This window comes from Larus michahellis, chromosome 5, assembly GCF_964199755.1.
Source record: "Larus michahellis chromosome 5, bLarMic1.1, whole genome shotgun sequence".
NCBI lineage: Eukaryota > Metazoa > Chordata > Aves > Charadriiformes > Laridae > Larus > Larus michahellis.
In genome coordinates this window covers 70,205,418-70,222,261 of record NC_133900.1, presented here as the reverse complement: position 1 = coordinate 70,222,261, position 16,844 = coordinate 70,205,418, and the positions used below count along the sequence as shown (strand labels likewise).

At 40.4% G+C, this 16,844-nt stretch overlaps 1 protein-coding gene across 5 annotated transcripts in view; it reads right to left on the bottom strand.

The window, feature by feature from the left end:
- Positions 1-215: 215 nt before the first annotated feature.
- PGCKA1 (PDCD10 and GCKIII kinases associated 1) overlaps positions 216-16,844 on the bottom strand; it is a 46,467-nt gene continuing 29,838 nt past the window's right edge. For 2 of the 5 annotated variants that reach the window (XM_074587785.1, XM_074587784.1), the window contains exons 4-5: positions 3,635-3,682; positions 216-2,522 (exon numbers count right to left, since the gene is read on the bottom strand). In XM_074587785.1, coding sequence (XP_074443886.1) covers positions 1,587-2,522; positions 3,635-3,682 — 984 coding nt within the window. In that variant the 3' untranslated portion in view covers positions 216-1,586. Of the gene's footprint in view, positions 2,539-3,634; positions 10,029-16,844 lie in introns of those variants that run through there. The other 3 variants (XM_074587786.1, XM_074587787.1, XM_074587782.1) reach the window with 2 other exon arrangements.

The following is a 16,844-nucleotide window of genomic DNA, read 5'->3' as shown; positions in this document are numbered from 1 at the left end:
CTAGGTTTTTTAATTGCTCTTAGGGATATCATTTGTATTTTGAGAAAATGAAATCTGGATTTGGTCTTTCAGTATTTGGAGGAAAGAAGAAATTATGCATTTAAACAGAAATAATTTAAATATCTACACATTACTTAAAATCCACCTCCTAATATTCTGATCCTTAAGTGTGTTAATGGTTAGACTAGGATTCAGCGTATGCCGTTGTCAAATACACAGTTGGTGCTTTCTATGTATCTAAGGAAGGGTGTATCTTATAGTACTGATTTTTATGCAAATGTTATATAATCAGAAAATGCATAAAGCACAAAAGCCACCAGCTGATTTTTCATATGATTAAAAAATTTTATTAAGAGTTCATAACAGACTCAGAAACCACAAAATTTCAGCATAAAATGTCAAGGACTTTCTATTTCAACCATTAAGATCCCACTTTTGATGAAATGGCAGCACCAATTTGTTCTTTATCTCCTTTGCTTCCCACAAGAAAGGTTAACATACTGGTCTGAAGATGAGAGGGAGAGTAAACACTCCAGGAATGAATCTCTGATATTTTCAGATCTTACACTCAGTTCAACTTGGAAGCTTGTTCCCTTTCCTGCTGGAAGTTTAAGGACTGCAGCAGAGCTGGGGATGGGTCCACGCTGGCTCTCGCTGTTTGTGTATAAACAAAACACAGCTTGCTGGGGAAGTTTGAGACGCAATCTGTTTGCAAACTGTATTGTTAAGGCAAGTGATGTGTGCCTGGAAAATTTAGCAGAGTTGAGAAGTCTCAGTCTGCAGTTTCACAACAGTTTTAATCTATCCAAACCGGTAGGACTGAGTTTTGATCCCTCTCCAGCACCTCTGATAATGTGTGTGCAATTCCTACCTGAGCTACTTCAGCTCATTAAAGCAACAGAAAGTTACCCACTGTCTTGGATTTGGCTGGGCTTCTGCTGTTCTAATGAATTGAAGCAGGTCACTTGGGGTATCAAACAAAGTCCAGGGGAGGTGTCAGGGAAGATATAAGGTTATCACCCTAACACCAGCTGCGCGTGCACAGATTTAGGCTTAACCTGGAATGAAACCGTAACCACAGTGAAGAGCAAGCCAAGCTGCTTTCCCTATTTCGTACTTCATTAAATTATAGAACTTTGAGTCAGTTTTATTTTTTCATGCTAACATTATGAAAATCTGTGGTTTCTAACTTCATGTTCGTGTTTTAAATAATGGAAGTTGACTGAACCTGGAACATGCAGTGTGCACAGACCCTCTTGAGGGTCAAAACCAAAGGAAACGTTTCCATGAGTCCAGGTGAGGTGGGTATACAGCAGAATATCCTGTGTGGAAGAAATGATGCTTTGCACTCCTGGTTGGCCCCATAGAGAAGACTGTGAGTATTACCGTTAGCCAACGGAGCACTTCTGTACCTCAGGCAGCAGAAATTAAAAGGCTGTATAAAACAGCTGAAGGGACAGAGCTTTAGTCCCATTCCTTTTATATATGCTGTTCATAACAGCTGTCCGCATGTGCTGTACATGTGTTCATATAGATCCAGAACTAAAATCTGGATCTCACCCAGTGTACTAGATAGAAAGCTTCGTCTAGTACTCATCGTCATCTTCCAGGTCTTCCCCTGCAGTTGCAGCTTCCAGTGCAGCCAGAGCTGCTGCTACTTCTGCATCTTCCTCCTCAATTTCTCCATTGATGTCATTGTGGTTGGGTTGTGTGGGTGCCTGTGCTACTTTGGTAACAGCCACAGCAGTGATACCACCAGGAATGCCCTCACTCAAACCTGTGGAGTCAGTTTTAAAAGGTTCAATACTGCTTTCCTTCATAGGTGAAGGCAGAGTTACACAAAGGTCCTGGTCCTGTATTGGTGAAGGCCCAGAGTTTTGGTCTGAATGTGCACAATTGACTGAAAAGCTATCTTTTTCAACATAGTTCCTGGTTTGATTGCCATTTTGGGGATAATCAATATCTGGCAGTTGTATGGCGTTGTTTTGTGTCTCCAGTATTGTGCTTCCTTTGAGAAAGATGCTATCTTCTGCAGACCGGGAGTTCCCAACTTGAATACTATTTGGCTCATTGCAGGCTGCCTTCCTCTGTCTGCCTGCCTCTAGGTCAAGTTCTTGGCCAGACCTATTTGATTTGGTGTAAAAGTCTCTACTGCTGGCTGAAGCAGACTCTGCTGACTGGCTGGAGGTTCCCTGGTCACTGGCTTCGGTCACTGGGTTTGTGTTGGGATCGAGCGTGGGGTGCACTCCTGCACAGGAGTTGCCACCATTGACTGCAACATTGAGCTTTGCAACACACTTCACGCCATCCTCTTGAAAATCGTTGCCTCCATGGTTCCAGAGATTTTCTTTTGTGCTATGTACCTGATTTTTATTTTCTGTTCTGTTTAGCTCATCCTTCTGGAGTTCATTTTTATGTTCTTGAATTTCACTATTCTCTTTGAATTTTGATTTATTGCTGCCTTGGTCGTTGTTTTTGTAGCTGTTTACTTCAGGAATACATCCAGGTGATTGTACTTCTTCCTGATCAAAAATATAGCTGGAGTAAGGAAAAATTGTACAGGAAATGTTAATTATGCTGTTAATCAGTATAATTAGAAAAAGGATTAAGCTAAGTTTTTTTTTAAACTGGAGATCTTGAGGAACGGGTGTCACTAAACTTTACGTGGAGTCCTGAGCATAAGCTAAACTGAATGAAGTTGCTGAACTGAGCTATGGGCTGCTCTCTCCCGGGATCGACCATAACCAACCCCTGTAGTCAGATTCACCAGTAGCATAAGGAGGATGTCAGAGAACCTTGTCCTGGTTGTTGCATGTTTCCAGCTTTATTTTTTATTTTCTCTGAGGGTTATATTAGCCAATAAGTATTCGCCACATAAATTGTTAATTAATATGTACTCATGTAGTTGCTAGAATACCTCCTTTTTTTTTCCCTGGTGTTCTTCCTTTCAAGTCTTTATCTCTTTGTCCTTTTTTTATTTTTATCCCCTCCTTTTTCCTTTCTTACTCAATTTTTTTCTCTCTCTCCTAACTTTTCCTTGACGTATTTCTTCCAGAGGCTCTCTCTTGTTTTTATCTCTCCTCTTTCTCTCATAGTCCCGGTTTTCTTTCCCACTTCCTTACCTGTTCTAGAGATGTGTCTGAGTGAAGGAGTAACCATCAATTAGGGATGAAGTGTTGTCTTTCTAAAACTAGCTAGTCTCCCTCTCCAGGGAGGCTTTTAATGTAGGAATTGTTCCCACAACTAATCTAAAAGCTATGACGGAAGCAAGGATCTGTAGCCCAATTTCATTGCTTAGGAGGAGAGGGGGGATCTGACAAAGTCTCTGCTCCTTGTTATGCTAAACTGAGGGAAACTCATGCTACCTAAATAAGGAAAAGAGGTGCTAAAGATGAGTTCACTTATTCTGTAGGATAAGAATTATAGAAATGGACCTCAATTACAGTAAATCAAAAGGACGTTCACAGGAAATCAGTATGCCTGTGCTCTGGAATGAATTTAAAGATAACGTAAACTTCGGGAAAACTCCAGCCTTGTAAATAGGCTTAATTTAAGCAACAGGTGTAGGGAAGCACAGACACATGTTTTAATGCATTTCTTTTATTCACTCTAAGCAACTCTTGTTCTGTTGTACCTTTGTATCATTTTGCAGCACCTGCACCCCATCTGGATTTTCTTTAATCTGAAAAGAGAGAGAGGGAAGGCAAGGGAGAGGGGAAGTGAGTGAAGCATTATGAAATTAATGTATGGGCAATTGCATTGAAAATGATGCTCATGTTTAGAAGGGTTTTATTAGCTAAAATGAAAGATGCCTATACAAGAATGGATGCAGTACAGTTTAAGGTCTTTTTAGGTTGCTATCTTGCATTGACAGTGGCCTTTAGTTGGGGAAAAATCCGGGGAAGAAATTAACAATTCTTAAACAGACAGTGGTGTTCACCCAGAATATTTTCCAAAGCAGTTTTATGATTTGGAGTCAGAGAGTACTGCTGAGTTTTTTTGGTGGGTTTTTGTTGATTTTTTTTTTGTTTTGTTATTTGCGTGTTGGGGGTTTTTTTTGTGTTTTTTTTTTTGAATTTTTTTTTTTTTTAGCAGCTGTTGATGGACTTCTCTTCCATGAATTTGTCCAGTTGTCTTCTGAACTCCACTAAACTGCTAGCATCCACAGCATTCTTTACAGCCAAACCTTACCTGTGTGAAGAAGCACCTGCTTTTCTTTGACTTGAACCTGGTTCTTACTAGCAGTATTTGGTGCCTTCTAGTTCTTGTATTAGAACAGATGGTGAGCATTGTCCTCTTGTCACTATAGTACAGGTCTTGTACTGCCCCTTCAGTTCTGATATGCTGTCTGAAGAATCCTCATCTTTTTAAGTAGTACCCATCTGACATTGTTTCATATCCATAGATTGTCCTTGTGGTGGTTCTCTGGGTCTTTTGCATTTCAACATCCTCCTCAGATGAGGTGTGGGAACCACAGATGTAGAGTTCCCAGGGTGTGGGGAACCACAGATTTATTCTTTCCTAATAACACTTGTCCTCACTCAGTTGGCTCTGTGACAGCTACTGAACATTGAGGTGACATTTTTGTGAAACTGTCTCTTAGACACAGACATATTGCTGGGATTGGGGCTTTATTATATGCAGTGTGTTGCACCTGCATTTTGCTATGCCAAATTCTTCAGGTTTTGACTAGAGCCGTGTCCTGGTTTCAGCTGGAATAGAGTTAATGTTCTTTCTAGTAGCTGCTGTGTTTTGGATTTAGTATGAGAAGAATGTCAATATTACATATTGTTTTAGTTCTTGCTAAGTAATATTTACACTAGTCAAGGACTTTTTCAGCTTCCTATAGAAGCTGAGAGGGAGCATAGACAGGACAAGGTGGCCAAAGGAATATTGCATACCATAGATGTCATGCTCAGTATATAAATGGGGGTTGGCCAAGGGGCAGGAATCCATGATCGCTGCTCGGGGCAGGCTGGGCAATTGGTCATTGGGTGGTGAGATCTACTTGTGTTGTATCACTTTATTTTGTATATTCTTTTACCATTATTATTATTGTTATTTTCCTCTTCTGTTACTGCGCTGTTAAACTGTTTATCTCAACCCAGGATGTTTTTTTCCTTTCCCCTCCTCTTCTCCCTCTTCCCCCTACCCTACTGGGGCCTGGGGTGGAGTGAGCGAGTGGCTGCATGGTCCTAATTGCTGGCTGGGATTAAACCACGATGAGTTAGTGGAGTGTTTGCATTTTGCTACATCGCTGTATACTGCAAGCTTTCTGTGTATGTGTGTCATTGCCTGACCCAGTGAGATGCTAAGAGCTATCTATTACATGGTTCATATGCCAAAGTCTTTTATTATGAGAAGAAATAATTTGCTAATTTGGACCCTTGAGAACTTTTATATTCTGAACCTAAAGTGAAGATGCAGATCTGAACATCCTAAAATCCTGGAAAAAACATTATTCTTTATGGGTTGGGGCTATCTTATTTCAAGTTAATCAAGTCAGGACAGGTAGGTAGTATCTTTGATCTATCATTATTCGGGCTCTTTCTTTTTCTCTTGAGATGTTCTACAACCTCACATAGTATTGCCATTGCCTAAGGACAGCAGCTCACTTCCCATAAAACAGAAATTGATGATGCAAGGTCAGGGTATTTTTTAGATTGATTTATTTACAAAACACCAAGGGAAAGTAGTATTGATTTATTCTTACCAGGCATGGCCTGCACTGCACACCAGTGATTATGCTAGCAGAAATTACAATCAAAATTCTCTGTTGTATGGGCTTATTGTCTCACTTTGTTTCCTCCAAAATCTGACTTTGGTGTTAGCACTGAACAAAATGCTTGATGTCAAGCCCCTGATTCCTGGAGCCTCTAAGGGCCTGCAGTCATTCAGCAGCCAGTTTTAGCTAGGGTATAGCTGTTCCTACCTATGCCTTTGATCTTTGCACATGAACTGTTTTGGAGCAGAAACTTTTATCAGGACTAGCCAGCTTGCTGTAACTCAGTGCCTGTTGGGATGGTTTGTAAGCCAGCTCCTTTGCTTACTTTGTCTTGGTGCTGTTTCTCTCTCTTCCTTGAAGGCATTCTCCCTTCTGCATTTCAGCTGATCTCATGCTGTGTGTCACTGTGCCCCACCCCTCAACATCATAGCAGGAATTCTGATACAGGGGTTTTCATCTGAAGAGGATGCAGTAACTGGTGAGGTGGTCATTTGTGCTGACCCTCCTTATGTGCAGTTGCTTTACAGTCGAAAGGCGTTTGGACAGTTTTGACTAGATAACGGGACTTATTTGAGCTGGCTGGCGTAGCCGTCTTTTCCAGTCAATGAGGAATTCTTAATACAATTTGCTTTGATCACACTAAAAGCTGAATTAGCTATAGCGATTCTTTAAGTTAGGACTGGTATGACGCTAATTCAGTTGAGCTAAGGCCGATGTGGACACTTTTTTTGATTTATCTATCTGACACCTTTAGTTTTCACTTAAACTTGCTTCTAAACTGAAAGAACAAAAACTGCATAAAGTTGACCAGCTGTTGATAGATTCAACCTTCAAGTCTCAGTGGTTGGCAGGTTACCACATGTTAGATAAGTCACCACGTGATCTCTGTTCAGGGGAAAGGCAACGTAACTTGGCTTATGTTAAGCCTCTATCTATACGGACTCTTACCATCCCTTGTGCGTGCCATGGGCAATGTTATGCAAATGTTATTTCAGCTCTGCTAAATCATGATAACTGAAACTGCTGTCATTGCCATGCCCACGCAGCCTTTGGCTTGGCTTTAAAATAGGTTTGGTGAAACCAGTCCTGGTTTGTATGCAGACCAGTTCTGAGAACAGATAGTGCTTCTAGCTGGGTGTGGGCACTTCAGGTCAGGCTGCTTCTGTTTAAACTTTTATCTGACAAATTTCCTACTCAGCGCTTTTATTTATAATTTTTTGTGATTTTTACATCACAAAATCTTCCTCATATGTTTTAACCATTGGGAAGTGCTAATTGCTGTCCTTTCTGTTGTAAAGATGCTTGTGGTTGTCCTACAAGGCAATTATAAATGAAAATTGCTGTTGTTGTTTTCATAGGAAGCACTTTCCTGGCTGTGTTTTTTTTGTTTTGTGTTGTGTTTTTTTTAATTAGAGTTACTGTTTGAATTATCTCTGCAGCTACTGTGTTAAGCTTTTCCACTGATTAGTTACAATTGGATCTGTCCTCTGGCATGAATAAACTATTACATATGGAAAATACTTTATGTTATCTTATAAATTATTTCACATCCCTGAAATAGGAATATGGTTTTCCAATGTCATTGTCTGAACACTGGTTTGTTTGTTTTTTTTCCCTTGCACTTTTCTTTCACACGTATAATAATCTTTCAAGTCAAGTTGGAAAAGATTACTGGGGAACAAATTGCTTTTATAGCATGAAAAGGCATGTTTTAATTCTACTTATCTTGGTTTAGGTACCTTGCTCTAAAGACTTTTGTATTGTGTGATGTTTGTAGTTCAATTAATGAATAAGTAGCATTAACAAACTCCTGTCTGGAGCAGTTTGAGTCAAGCACATGCTGCAGACTTGCAACAAAAAAATGGTTAGAGAGCTCAAGCAATGGATATTGATGTGTTTTCTGATATAGAGTTTAGAAACATTGCATCCTTTTATGTTCATATGTTTATGTTTTATGTTTATAAAACATTTATTCTCTTACATATTCTATGCTGCTAAATTGATTAGTTAATTTCAGATGAACATGATGTGATGTGGAATGCTCCCTTGCAAAAAACTAATTCCACCCCGCAAAAAAGGCTGCCTCACTAAATCGGTAGTAAAATGCTTGGCCTTAATATTTAGGTCCTCAGAATTCAGATCAAGCTGCCAGTAATCCTAGACATCATTATTTCTCAATCATGAAATTCCTGAAGGCCTGTAAATTTCTGTCACTAGTTATTATGCAGTCATTTAATCCTGAACACTAACACATCATCTGGTGTTAAAGCTCTACTAAAATCCATACTAAGTAGGGATTTTTTTTTTTTTTCAAGATATGCACTGGAACACTTGGAGCATTTACAGGAAGGAGATGGAGCTGTTCTGGTGAGAGGAATGAGGGAGGCCCAGAATTTTTTTTTTTTTTTTTAACTCTGCTTAATTTTGAACTTTCACTTTACAGCTTTGAGTAGCTATTGAATCTTCAGAAGCTTGTTTCTGAGGTTGAGCTTGTACCAGTTTCTACAAAATAATCAGATTCTTGCAGCGTGAAAGAGTAGGATAGCCTTGTGGTTTGCATATTCAGTGTCAGTACTTGCTTCAATTACAGTAATGATGGTTTTCTTCAGTGAAAGACAGGAAAGAGGCCCAACTCCGTGTGTGTTTCCCCCAGGCAGTTGGCCATGCAGAAGATAATCTAGCTACAGTGTCCTTGCAATATATTAAATGAGTGTTCACAGAGAGACCAGGAAGACCTGATGTTATAAAAGAGTGAATTTCTTCCTTTAAAAGGAAATGATATAGAAGAGCAACTATTTTAAAATCAGTTGGGAAAAAAATCCTACTACAGTTATTAAAGAGGTAGTAATTAGACTTAATATGAGGAGAGCAGAACGCTAATCCCATCAGTGAAACAAATGCTGAAAAAGGGGAGTCTGTTTTTATTTGATTTATAATAAAAATATTTTTATGGTGGCACCTGCAAAGAGAATGAAATGGGACTTTTCTTAAAGTGTGAGACCTTTCTGAGGGTAACAAGAATAGTATCTGACTCCAGAAACTTAACTTTGCATTACAAGCCATAGTGTGCTTTGAGGGAAGTTTGCTTTGCTTTATCAGATTTAAGAAACACAACATATCTCATTTTAAATTATGTAATAACATAGCTTCTATTGTCTATTTAAACAGTAGCTGTGTTATGAATAAACAAAAGGCAAATGAAAGATAATGTCATGAAAAAGGAAGGAGAAATATTTTGGAGACATAAAAATAGCTTGACAGCCTTTCCTTGATATTCTTGGAAGTTTACATAGAAACAGAAAAAAGACAATCTTATTTTTGTTCATGGTGTGTTTTTTCTTCTGTCTTGAATTTTTTTTATTAATTTTATTTCTTAAAACCCCTCCAGGAGCAGAGGCAGAAAGGTGAGGGGAGAGCATATTAAAATAGCTTTTTTACTAGGTCTCAAATTGTTAAACTCTGGCTTGGTGCTTTTTGATCTGGGTCATTCTTTTTAAGCCAGTTGTTTTGTTTGTTTGGGTTTTTCCTCCCTCACACCCTGGTGTTTTATGAGCTTTAGCTGGTTTTTTTTTTTGGTTTTCACTCTCCTTCATCCTTTCCCTCTCTGGATTACAAAGTAAGGAGTTGGGTTTTTTTTTCCATGTGTGTATTATCTGGGCTGCTGAGTCTGAATGATGCATCTCCCAGGAGCCTGGGACACCTCTTTCTGCTCACTTTTTCCAGTAGAGGTACCTTTTGGACTAGACCCTGTTGGTGTCTTCCCCATCAGTCTGCTATGCTTTGCGCTCCTCAGTGAAACCTGTCCATTCTCAGGGTAACGGCTTGAGCTACCAGACTCTGCAATGGACTCAAACCGATGCTCATCAAAATTAAGCCTGTCAGCCTCACTGCTAACACAAACACAATTTATTTAGTGGGGTTCTTTTTTGCTAGCGAGGTGTCATAGATACCAAAAGCTAACCAGCAAGGAGACATATTCACAGAAGCAAATGTGGGAAGAGAAGGTGTCTGCAGAGAAATGTGTACAGAGGGAATATAAAGAATTTGGGGTGGGAATAACCTTAGAGAGCTCTAGCAGTTGGCAAGCTTCTCCTAGTGGGAGGTGCGGTTTGCTTTCCGTGCTGAGTAGGCATTCACACCTCTCAGAAGATTTCAGAGGCTGTCCTCAGCATGTGCCAAGGTTTGAGAAAGGGTCAGGTGTGTCTAGGTTGGAGGAGGGAAGTGCAATGTGTTACTGAGGGGTGGAGGCAGAGGAAGAATTGATCTGGATGACAGATAATATAAAAGAAGCATCGAAAGATTGTGGGACAGATGGTAGAGCTGAGAAGAACTATATTTAGAAATTTAGAAAACTAGTAAACATACAGTAAAAGAAAATCACCAGCCTGTAGTAGAGAGAGTATAACGGGGAAAAGGTTGTAAAGAAAGAAACAGCAGGAACATAACTTCATTATCCATGTACTGTGCAGGATAGTGACTACTATTGGATGAATATAATCTATAAGAACTGTCTCACTTTGCTTACAATACAGAGAACACTTCAAATCCTTTGGGTTTTTTTCTGTCCTTAGTTATTATTATGAGGCCAGAGGCCTTAAGAGAGAGAGAGAGGAAAAAATCCCCACCATCCTGGGCCCAGAATCCTTTCCTACTAATGCTCTGTGGAGACTAACAACGCTGATAAAACCTCTGTAGCTCACAGATAAATGTCTTTTGAAAACAAATTACTTTCCCACAAAAGTCCAGACCAGTTCTACTCCTGTACCTGAAAATTACAGCCCAGTTTGTCTGGAACATTCACATTTAGCGTATAGGTGAGAACCAAAAAAAAAATTGTGAAAATTAAAGCAGCATAGAATGCCTGATCTCTTTCATGGAGTCTATAGAATCTTTGGCAACTGCTGTCTTAGTGTAGTTGTTACAGAGGCAACAATTTGATAACAAGTCTGTGTTTAACTCTGCATTGAGACCCATACTTAAATCTGGACTAAAATCTGTCTACATTCCTTTTTTTCTGACTGATTCTTAGTCTGGAAATTTGTTTTAAAAGTGCTTCAGGGAACAACTGAATGGTCATATAATCTAAAGGAAATGAACTAACCCAAGGAAATACCGTAATATGCTCCCTTATAGGAAGTGGATCCAACCTCACAGGCTCTTTTTGTCTGTTTTTTTGTAGCTGAAATGACTTCGGACTCTTTGTTCACACTTTCTTAAAGTGCAGCACTGAAATGTTGTTTCCACGCTTCAGCCATCATGCAGCCCAGCCCTAGTGAGAACACCTGGCTGTGCCATCCTGCTGATGGAGTATGATCTGTGGATTGGCTCTGAGGCACCCTGTAGTCCCTGCTGTCTGCATTGCTCTGTGAGAAATGGGAACTGTGGAAGTGTTTTTCCTGGTGCAGCTTGGTTTACCCTCCTGTTTTGAGGAAGGCAGGCTCTATATTTGGAAGTTTGGAGTGTCAGTGTGTCTGCCAGAAAGAGCCTTATGCTATCCTGCCAGCACAAGGTTAATGCCAAGGTTATCATTGCCTTGTCCTTCCCCTTGTTACTCCTCCCCCTCAAATGTGCTCTTTCCATTTACTTTACAAACAAAGCTGGGGAGCTGCACAGGTCTACCAGTCACTTTTATTCTTCATTGAGGCCTTATTTGTCTACTGAACAGCTTGCATGCATCTCTAGTACAGCTAACTGTGAAGAGAAGTTGACATGGAGGGACCCATCAAAGACTCATACAAAACTTCAGCCACTGCCTAATTACAGTGGTGATTGTGGCAGTCAGCTTCGGCTGACTCCCATTGCCACTCTCTGCTTGTTGCTTTCCAGATCAGATCCCCTGTTTATCACAGATAAATGCATCATTGTGTGAATGCAAATAATTCCTTTTCAGACTATCTTCATCTGTTGAGAAGAATATTTATGTATTTTTTGAAGATGATTCTTTCCCTTATTTTCTCCCTGGCCAGACTGAATTGAGCCCATGGATTATACGTTGTTCAAGGCAGTGGCCTGATTCTTTATTTGTTTCTGTGACTGAAGTGTCAAACTTCTGGGTAATATTACACACTGGCACTATGTACAGACAATGGCTGTTTGCTTCGGTGAGGGAAGAATTTGATGTATTTGGTAGGCTATTCAAGGCATGAATTTTGGGGTTGGTTCTGTGTGTAGGGATTTAGCATTCATTTATGCTTCTTCCCAATGAAGCCATGAAACTAATTTAGACTGGTAGTTTTTACAAGAGAGAAAAGTGTCTTCAACCAGGGCGGGTATCAAAAAACTGGATATTTTCATGCCTCAGAAGCACGTGTTGCTTGTTATCTGGGAATTTATAGGACTGACTCAGTTCTGGCTTCATATGGCTTCATTGATGCTTTGTATTCTGACATAGACTAGTTCTTTTGTTACTGAGGAAGTATCTCTGATATCACAACATGTTTTTCCTTTGTCAAGGTAGCACGTGACAGGATAACAGAATCCTTAAATGACAAAGGTATGCGAGCAGTTGTAGCAAGGGAAAAAGCAAGCCAAGTGACACCAACACAGAATTGTTTCCAATTAGCTGAACCCTACACTATTCAGGAGACTACAGAGCAAAGTGATTTAATATGAAACACCCAAATCACAAACACTATGCTTGCCCTATGAACCATCAATACAGCATCAAAAGAAGCGTGGCCAGCAAGTCAAGGGAGGTGATTCTGCCCCTTTTCTCTGCTTGAGTGAGACCCCACCTGAAGTACTGCATCCAGCTCTGGAACCCTCAGCACAGGAAAGACATGGACCTGTTGGAGTGGGTCCAGAGGAGGGCCACAAAAATGGTCAGAGGGCTGGAGCACCTCTGCTGTGAGGACAGGCTGAGGGAGTTATGATTGTTCAGCCTGGAGAAGAGAAGGCTCCAGGGAGGCCTCATTGTGGCCTTTCAGTACTTAAAGGGGGCCTACAGGAAAGATGGGGACAAACATTTTAGCAGGCCCTGTTGTGATAGGACAAGGGGTAATGGCTTTAAACTAAAAGGGGGTAGATTTACACTAGATATAAGGAAGAAATTTTTCACAGTGAGGGTGGTGAAACACTGGTTTCACAGAGAGGTTGTAGATACCTCATTTGTGAAAACGTTCAAGGTCAGGCTGGACAGGGCTCTGAGCAACCTGATCTAGTTGAAGGTGTCCTTGGTCATTGCAGGGGGGTTGCACTAGATGACTTTTAAAGGTCCGTTCTAACCCAAACTATTCTATGATCAGCTAACCACAGCCTACTCACCAAATAACCAGGGGGAGTAATGTTATCATGATTTTAACCTCTATCTGTGTGGCATCATCTGAAAATGTGTGTGTCTATTAAGTGTTTATCCAGGAAATTTGCAATAATAATAATTGACAAAAATTTGCGCTTACTGTGCTCTTTGTCCCAGGATCACAACATTAGCAGTCAACACTAATTACTAGGTACATGAAATAGTACAAACTGCATATTATACCTTTGGATTATTCATAACAGCATCCAAGGGAGAGTGCAGTCTCCCAGCTGAGAAGTATGTCTACTGGGCAGGAGTCAATTATGTCTTCTAATTGTGGGTGTGTGCTGTGGCATTTCTCAACGCTGGGGAAAAGAATCCTGCCAGCGTGATGTCCAGCTACAATCTGATGAGAAAAGACTCTGGCAGTCAGGTTGCTCAGAGTAATGGAAATATCTGCTTACATTCATATTCTCACTCAAAGAGCTGAGAAAAGGTCAGATTTAGGTTGATTCTGCTGATATTAGAAAAATACTTGCTAATTATTTTACATATGTGTAATTGTAATACCAGGAAACTATACCACTATCGTTGGCAATGGCAATAACTACTGGCTGTCATATGCCAGTGCAAATACTTTACCTGGAATGCGGAGCGTCTGAATTGGTGAAAATGCATTAGAATCTGCTCCCCTTCTTTACAGCTGCTCTCTCCCCCTGCCCGCAGGCATCTAGCTATGTTTTTATCATATCCTGATGGTATTTCTGCTCCCACCTTGCCTCTTCACCTTCTTGTTTTTTCATGCAGCTGTTTTGCACCAAACTAAGATGCAGTGATGGCAGGTCTCAAGGCAGGGAAGCTTGAGTGTTGCCAGTTCAGCTTGAGCACACCTGCATTTGTTGTTTGCAGGTGTGCTGGCGGAAGGGAAAGGTAATGAAAAGTAGATGCTATCAGTTTTACAAAAGGTGTTTTGTTTTGAGTTGTAACTGTTGGTTATTGCCTAAGCTGATCTTCCAAAATACGTAATAATATGCATAGCTATGTTAAGTCCTGCTAGCTCCTCCTCAAAATGTCCTTCTTCTGCAATCAGTAAGGTCAGCCAGACCTTCCACTTACCCCTAGTAGCTTCCTGATGGCATTAGTCAGTATATGAAGTCCCATGTTTTATTCTCATCATAGATTCCTATTTCCACTCTGCCAATGTTTTTTATTTTAAAGTCATTTTTGTACTATTTCATTCACTGACTAATGTCTCTGGTAGCTGTAGGCTTTTTTGTAAGCGCCTCTGAGAAAGTAAGGCCAGCTCACAGGGATGGCAGACCTATTTGTGAGGCCCATATGTGAGTGCCCCAGAGGGCACATGGGTTACAACTTGGAGGTGATCTGAATGTGTCCATTTTTCCTGTTATGCTCTTTGCAATTGATTTTAAATATTTATAAGATTTTTAAGAGGAAATGCATTGTCTCTGACTAGTTCCTCATCACTCATAGCACTAGGTCACAGAACATTTCCCTACCCCCATTATTTACCATACAAAGTGTTTGTTTTATTTTTGATGATTAAAAGGAAGAGTGGGGCAAAGGGTAAAACTCTCACAATCATTAGCCAGTTTGCTCAAAGGAAAAACAAATATAGCTTGTAGCATAAAACCACTCATTTCCTCTTCAGCCAAGCTTATTCTCTACATCTGGTCTTCCCAAACTTACTTCACTGTCTGGTGTTTAAGTTACTGGAGTTATTTCCTGTCCTTTAAAATTGTTAATTCTCTAAAATAGAATAGCTTATACTCTGGTGGGGCATAAAACGCTGAATCGTGTTTAAGGCCACATTACACACAGGCAAACATAGAAATGCACTGCTTTCCAAGGGGGATGCATGGTCTAAATGTGTGACAAAGCAAAAAAAAAAAAAGGATATGATAAACAGATGGTCATGTACGTGTGAAAGAAGCAATCAGCAGAGAAACTATATTTGATTCAGTAATTGTGTTAGGCTAGGCCCAAGTGGGGATCTGTGTTTGGGAACACAGCTGGAGCCTCAAAATAGCTATCTTTATGTTACAAAGAAGGACTGTATCTGAAATCTCATCTCCTTTGGGAGGTTAAAGTGTCTCATTGCAACCTTGTCCAACTTTGCACTTTGGAGAATGGGTTCTTGGGTTCCAACTCTTGGTCTGAAAAACCTTGGTTTTATCCAATGTGTTTTTAAAACATAGAAAGAGCCCCAGAGTTTAAGAGCTGAGATAATGCTGCCATGGGGCTACAATTCACAGGATCCTTTCCTTACGCTTTGCCTGGAACAGCTCCCTTCCCAGTGGTGGCTTCAGCAGTCTTCGGGCTTCAGCAGCACATGAGGATGTGACTTTGATAGGTGTGAGACATGGCTTTGAGGCTGAGGGTCAAACTGAACCAGGGCTCCTAATTTAAGAGGGAATTCTCTAACCCTTTGAATACTAGGTAAAATAATCACCGCTTCTCCTGTGGTTTTGGCTGAGAGTTGCTGTGGCTGCTGTGTTTTAGGTTGAACATTGTACTCTAAGTCTGTGTGAGATGATGTGGCCTTCATGCACCTGCCAGGCTTTGGAGCCTCAACACCACCATGTGGTTTCAGGCCACAGGAAATTGGGTATAGTCACACTCTGGGGCAAGGGGCTTCCTAAGCTCTCAGCAGACTTGTGCCTTGTCCCTCCTGGCTTAGACGCATGTGGATATTTGATTATAAATCATTGCTCTTAACTTAGACTCCCTGTTCTATCATGTATTTGGCTGGACAGCCTTTCCTGATTCCTAATACAAATAATCTGCTTATTTTACAATTCCCAGATGAGCTTGGTAGGAGATATTTTGCTGAGACCTGTCAAGATGGTAGGAGCTCTGGTATGTCTATCAAAACAGCTTTAGTCAGCTAGACACCTTGGTGGAAATGCAGTGTCTGTGGACTTACAGAGAGTGGTGTGGATTTCGGTTTTGGGCTTGGGCACTTAAAATTCACCCAAGTGTCACCAGGATGCTAAAAGAGTGAACACGATTAAAAAAGGAGTTGGAATAAGAAATCCTTTAAAATGCCCTTTTTCCTGACTCTACTTAAAAGGTTCTATCCTGACTGAATGATATACATTTGTGTGATACGCAACAGATAGATTGGCCTGGGCTCAGTGAAATCAAAGCTTGAATGGGGTCTGAGGACAGGTTGTCCATATGGATAACTTCTTTTTCTGCTGGCTAGACGTTACACCAGAGAGAATCTGGGTCCTACTGGCATAGCAGTGGTATGGTTAGAAACTGAGCATTGGAAGCTGATTTGTGACTTCCCTGAGGACAGTGCAAAGTTCCTGTGCATCATATATATGACACAGCAAATCTTTTCAAGAGAAAAATGTGACTCATTTGCCTCATTTGTTCAGTCTTGCAGGTCAGCTCAGATTCAGCTAGAGGAAGTGGCTTGTCATTTTTGTGCCGTAATTTTTATGGTAAAGAAATGACATGGCAAGTTAGGTTGTAAGGTTGTATTTCTATATGCGTTTACGTCTCCTTAGGTACTTATAAATGTACCTCTCCTCAGGTGTCATGCACATATATGTATAGATAAATAAAAAGGTCTTACATAGGGAATAGGTCCATGGTAGTCCAAACAGTTTTCATGTTGGTAAAATTGTCTCATTATTTTCTCCCCAGCTTTGAAACACAACTACTGAAGTTTTGATTGTGGATTTCAAAGAGTCGTTGGTCTTATGCCTCAGGGACTTCTCAAGGGAATAGTAGGAAGACAGAGAACTTGTTTGATTTTGTTGCATGAGGTTGCTGAAGGAGAAGTGCATGACTATTGATGAATGCCATAAATGCCCAACTTCCATTTTTTAATGTTAATTTTAGAATAGGAGG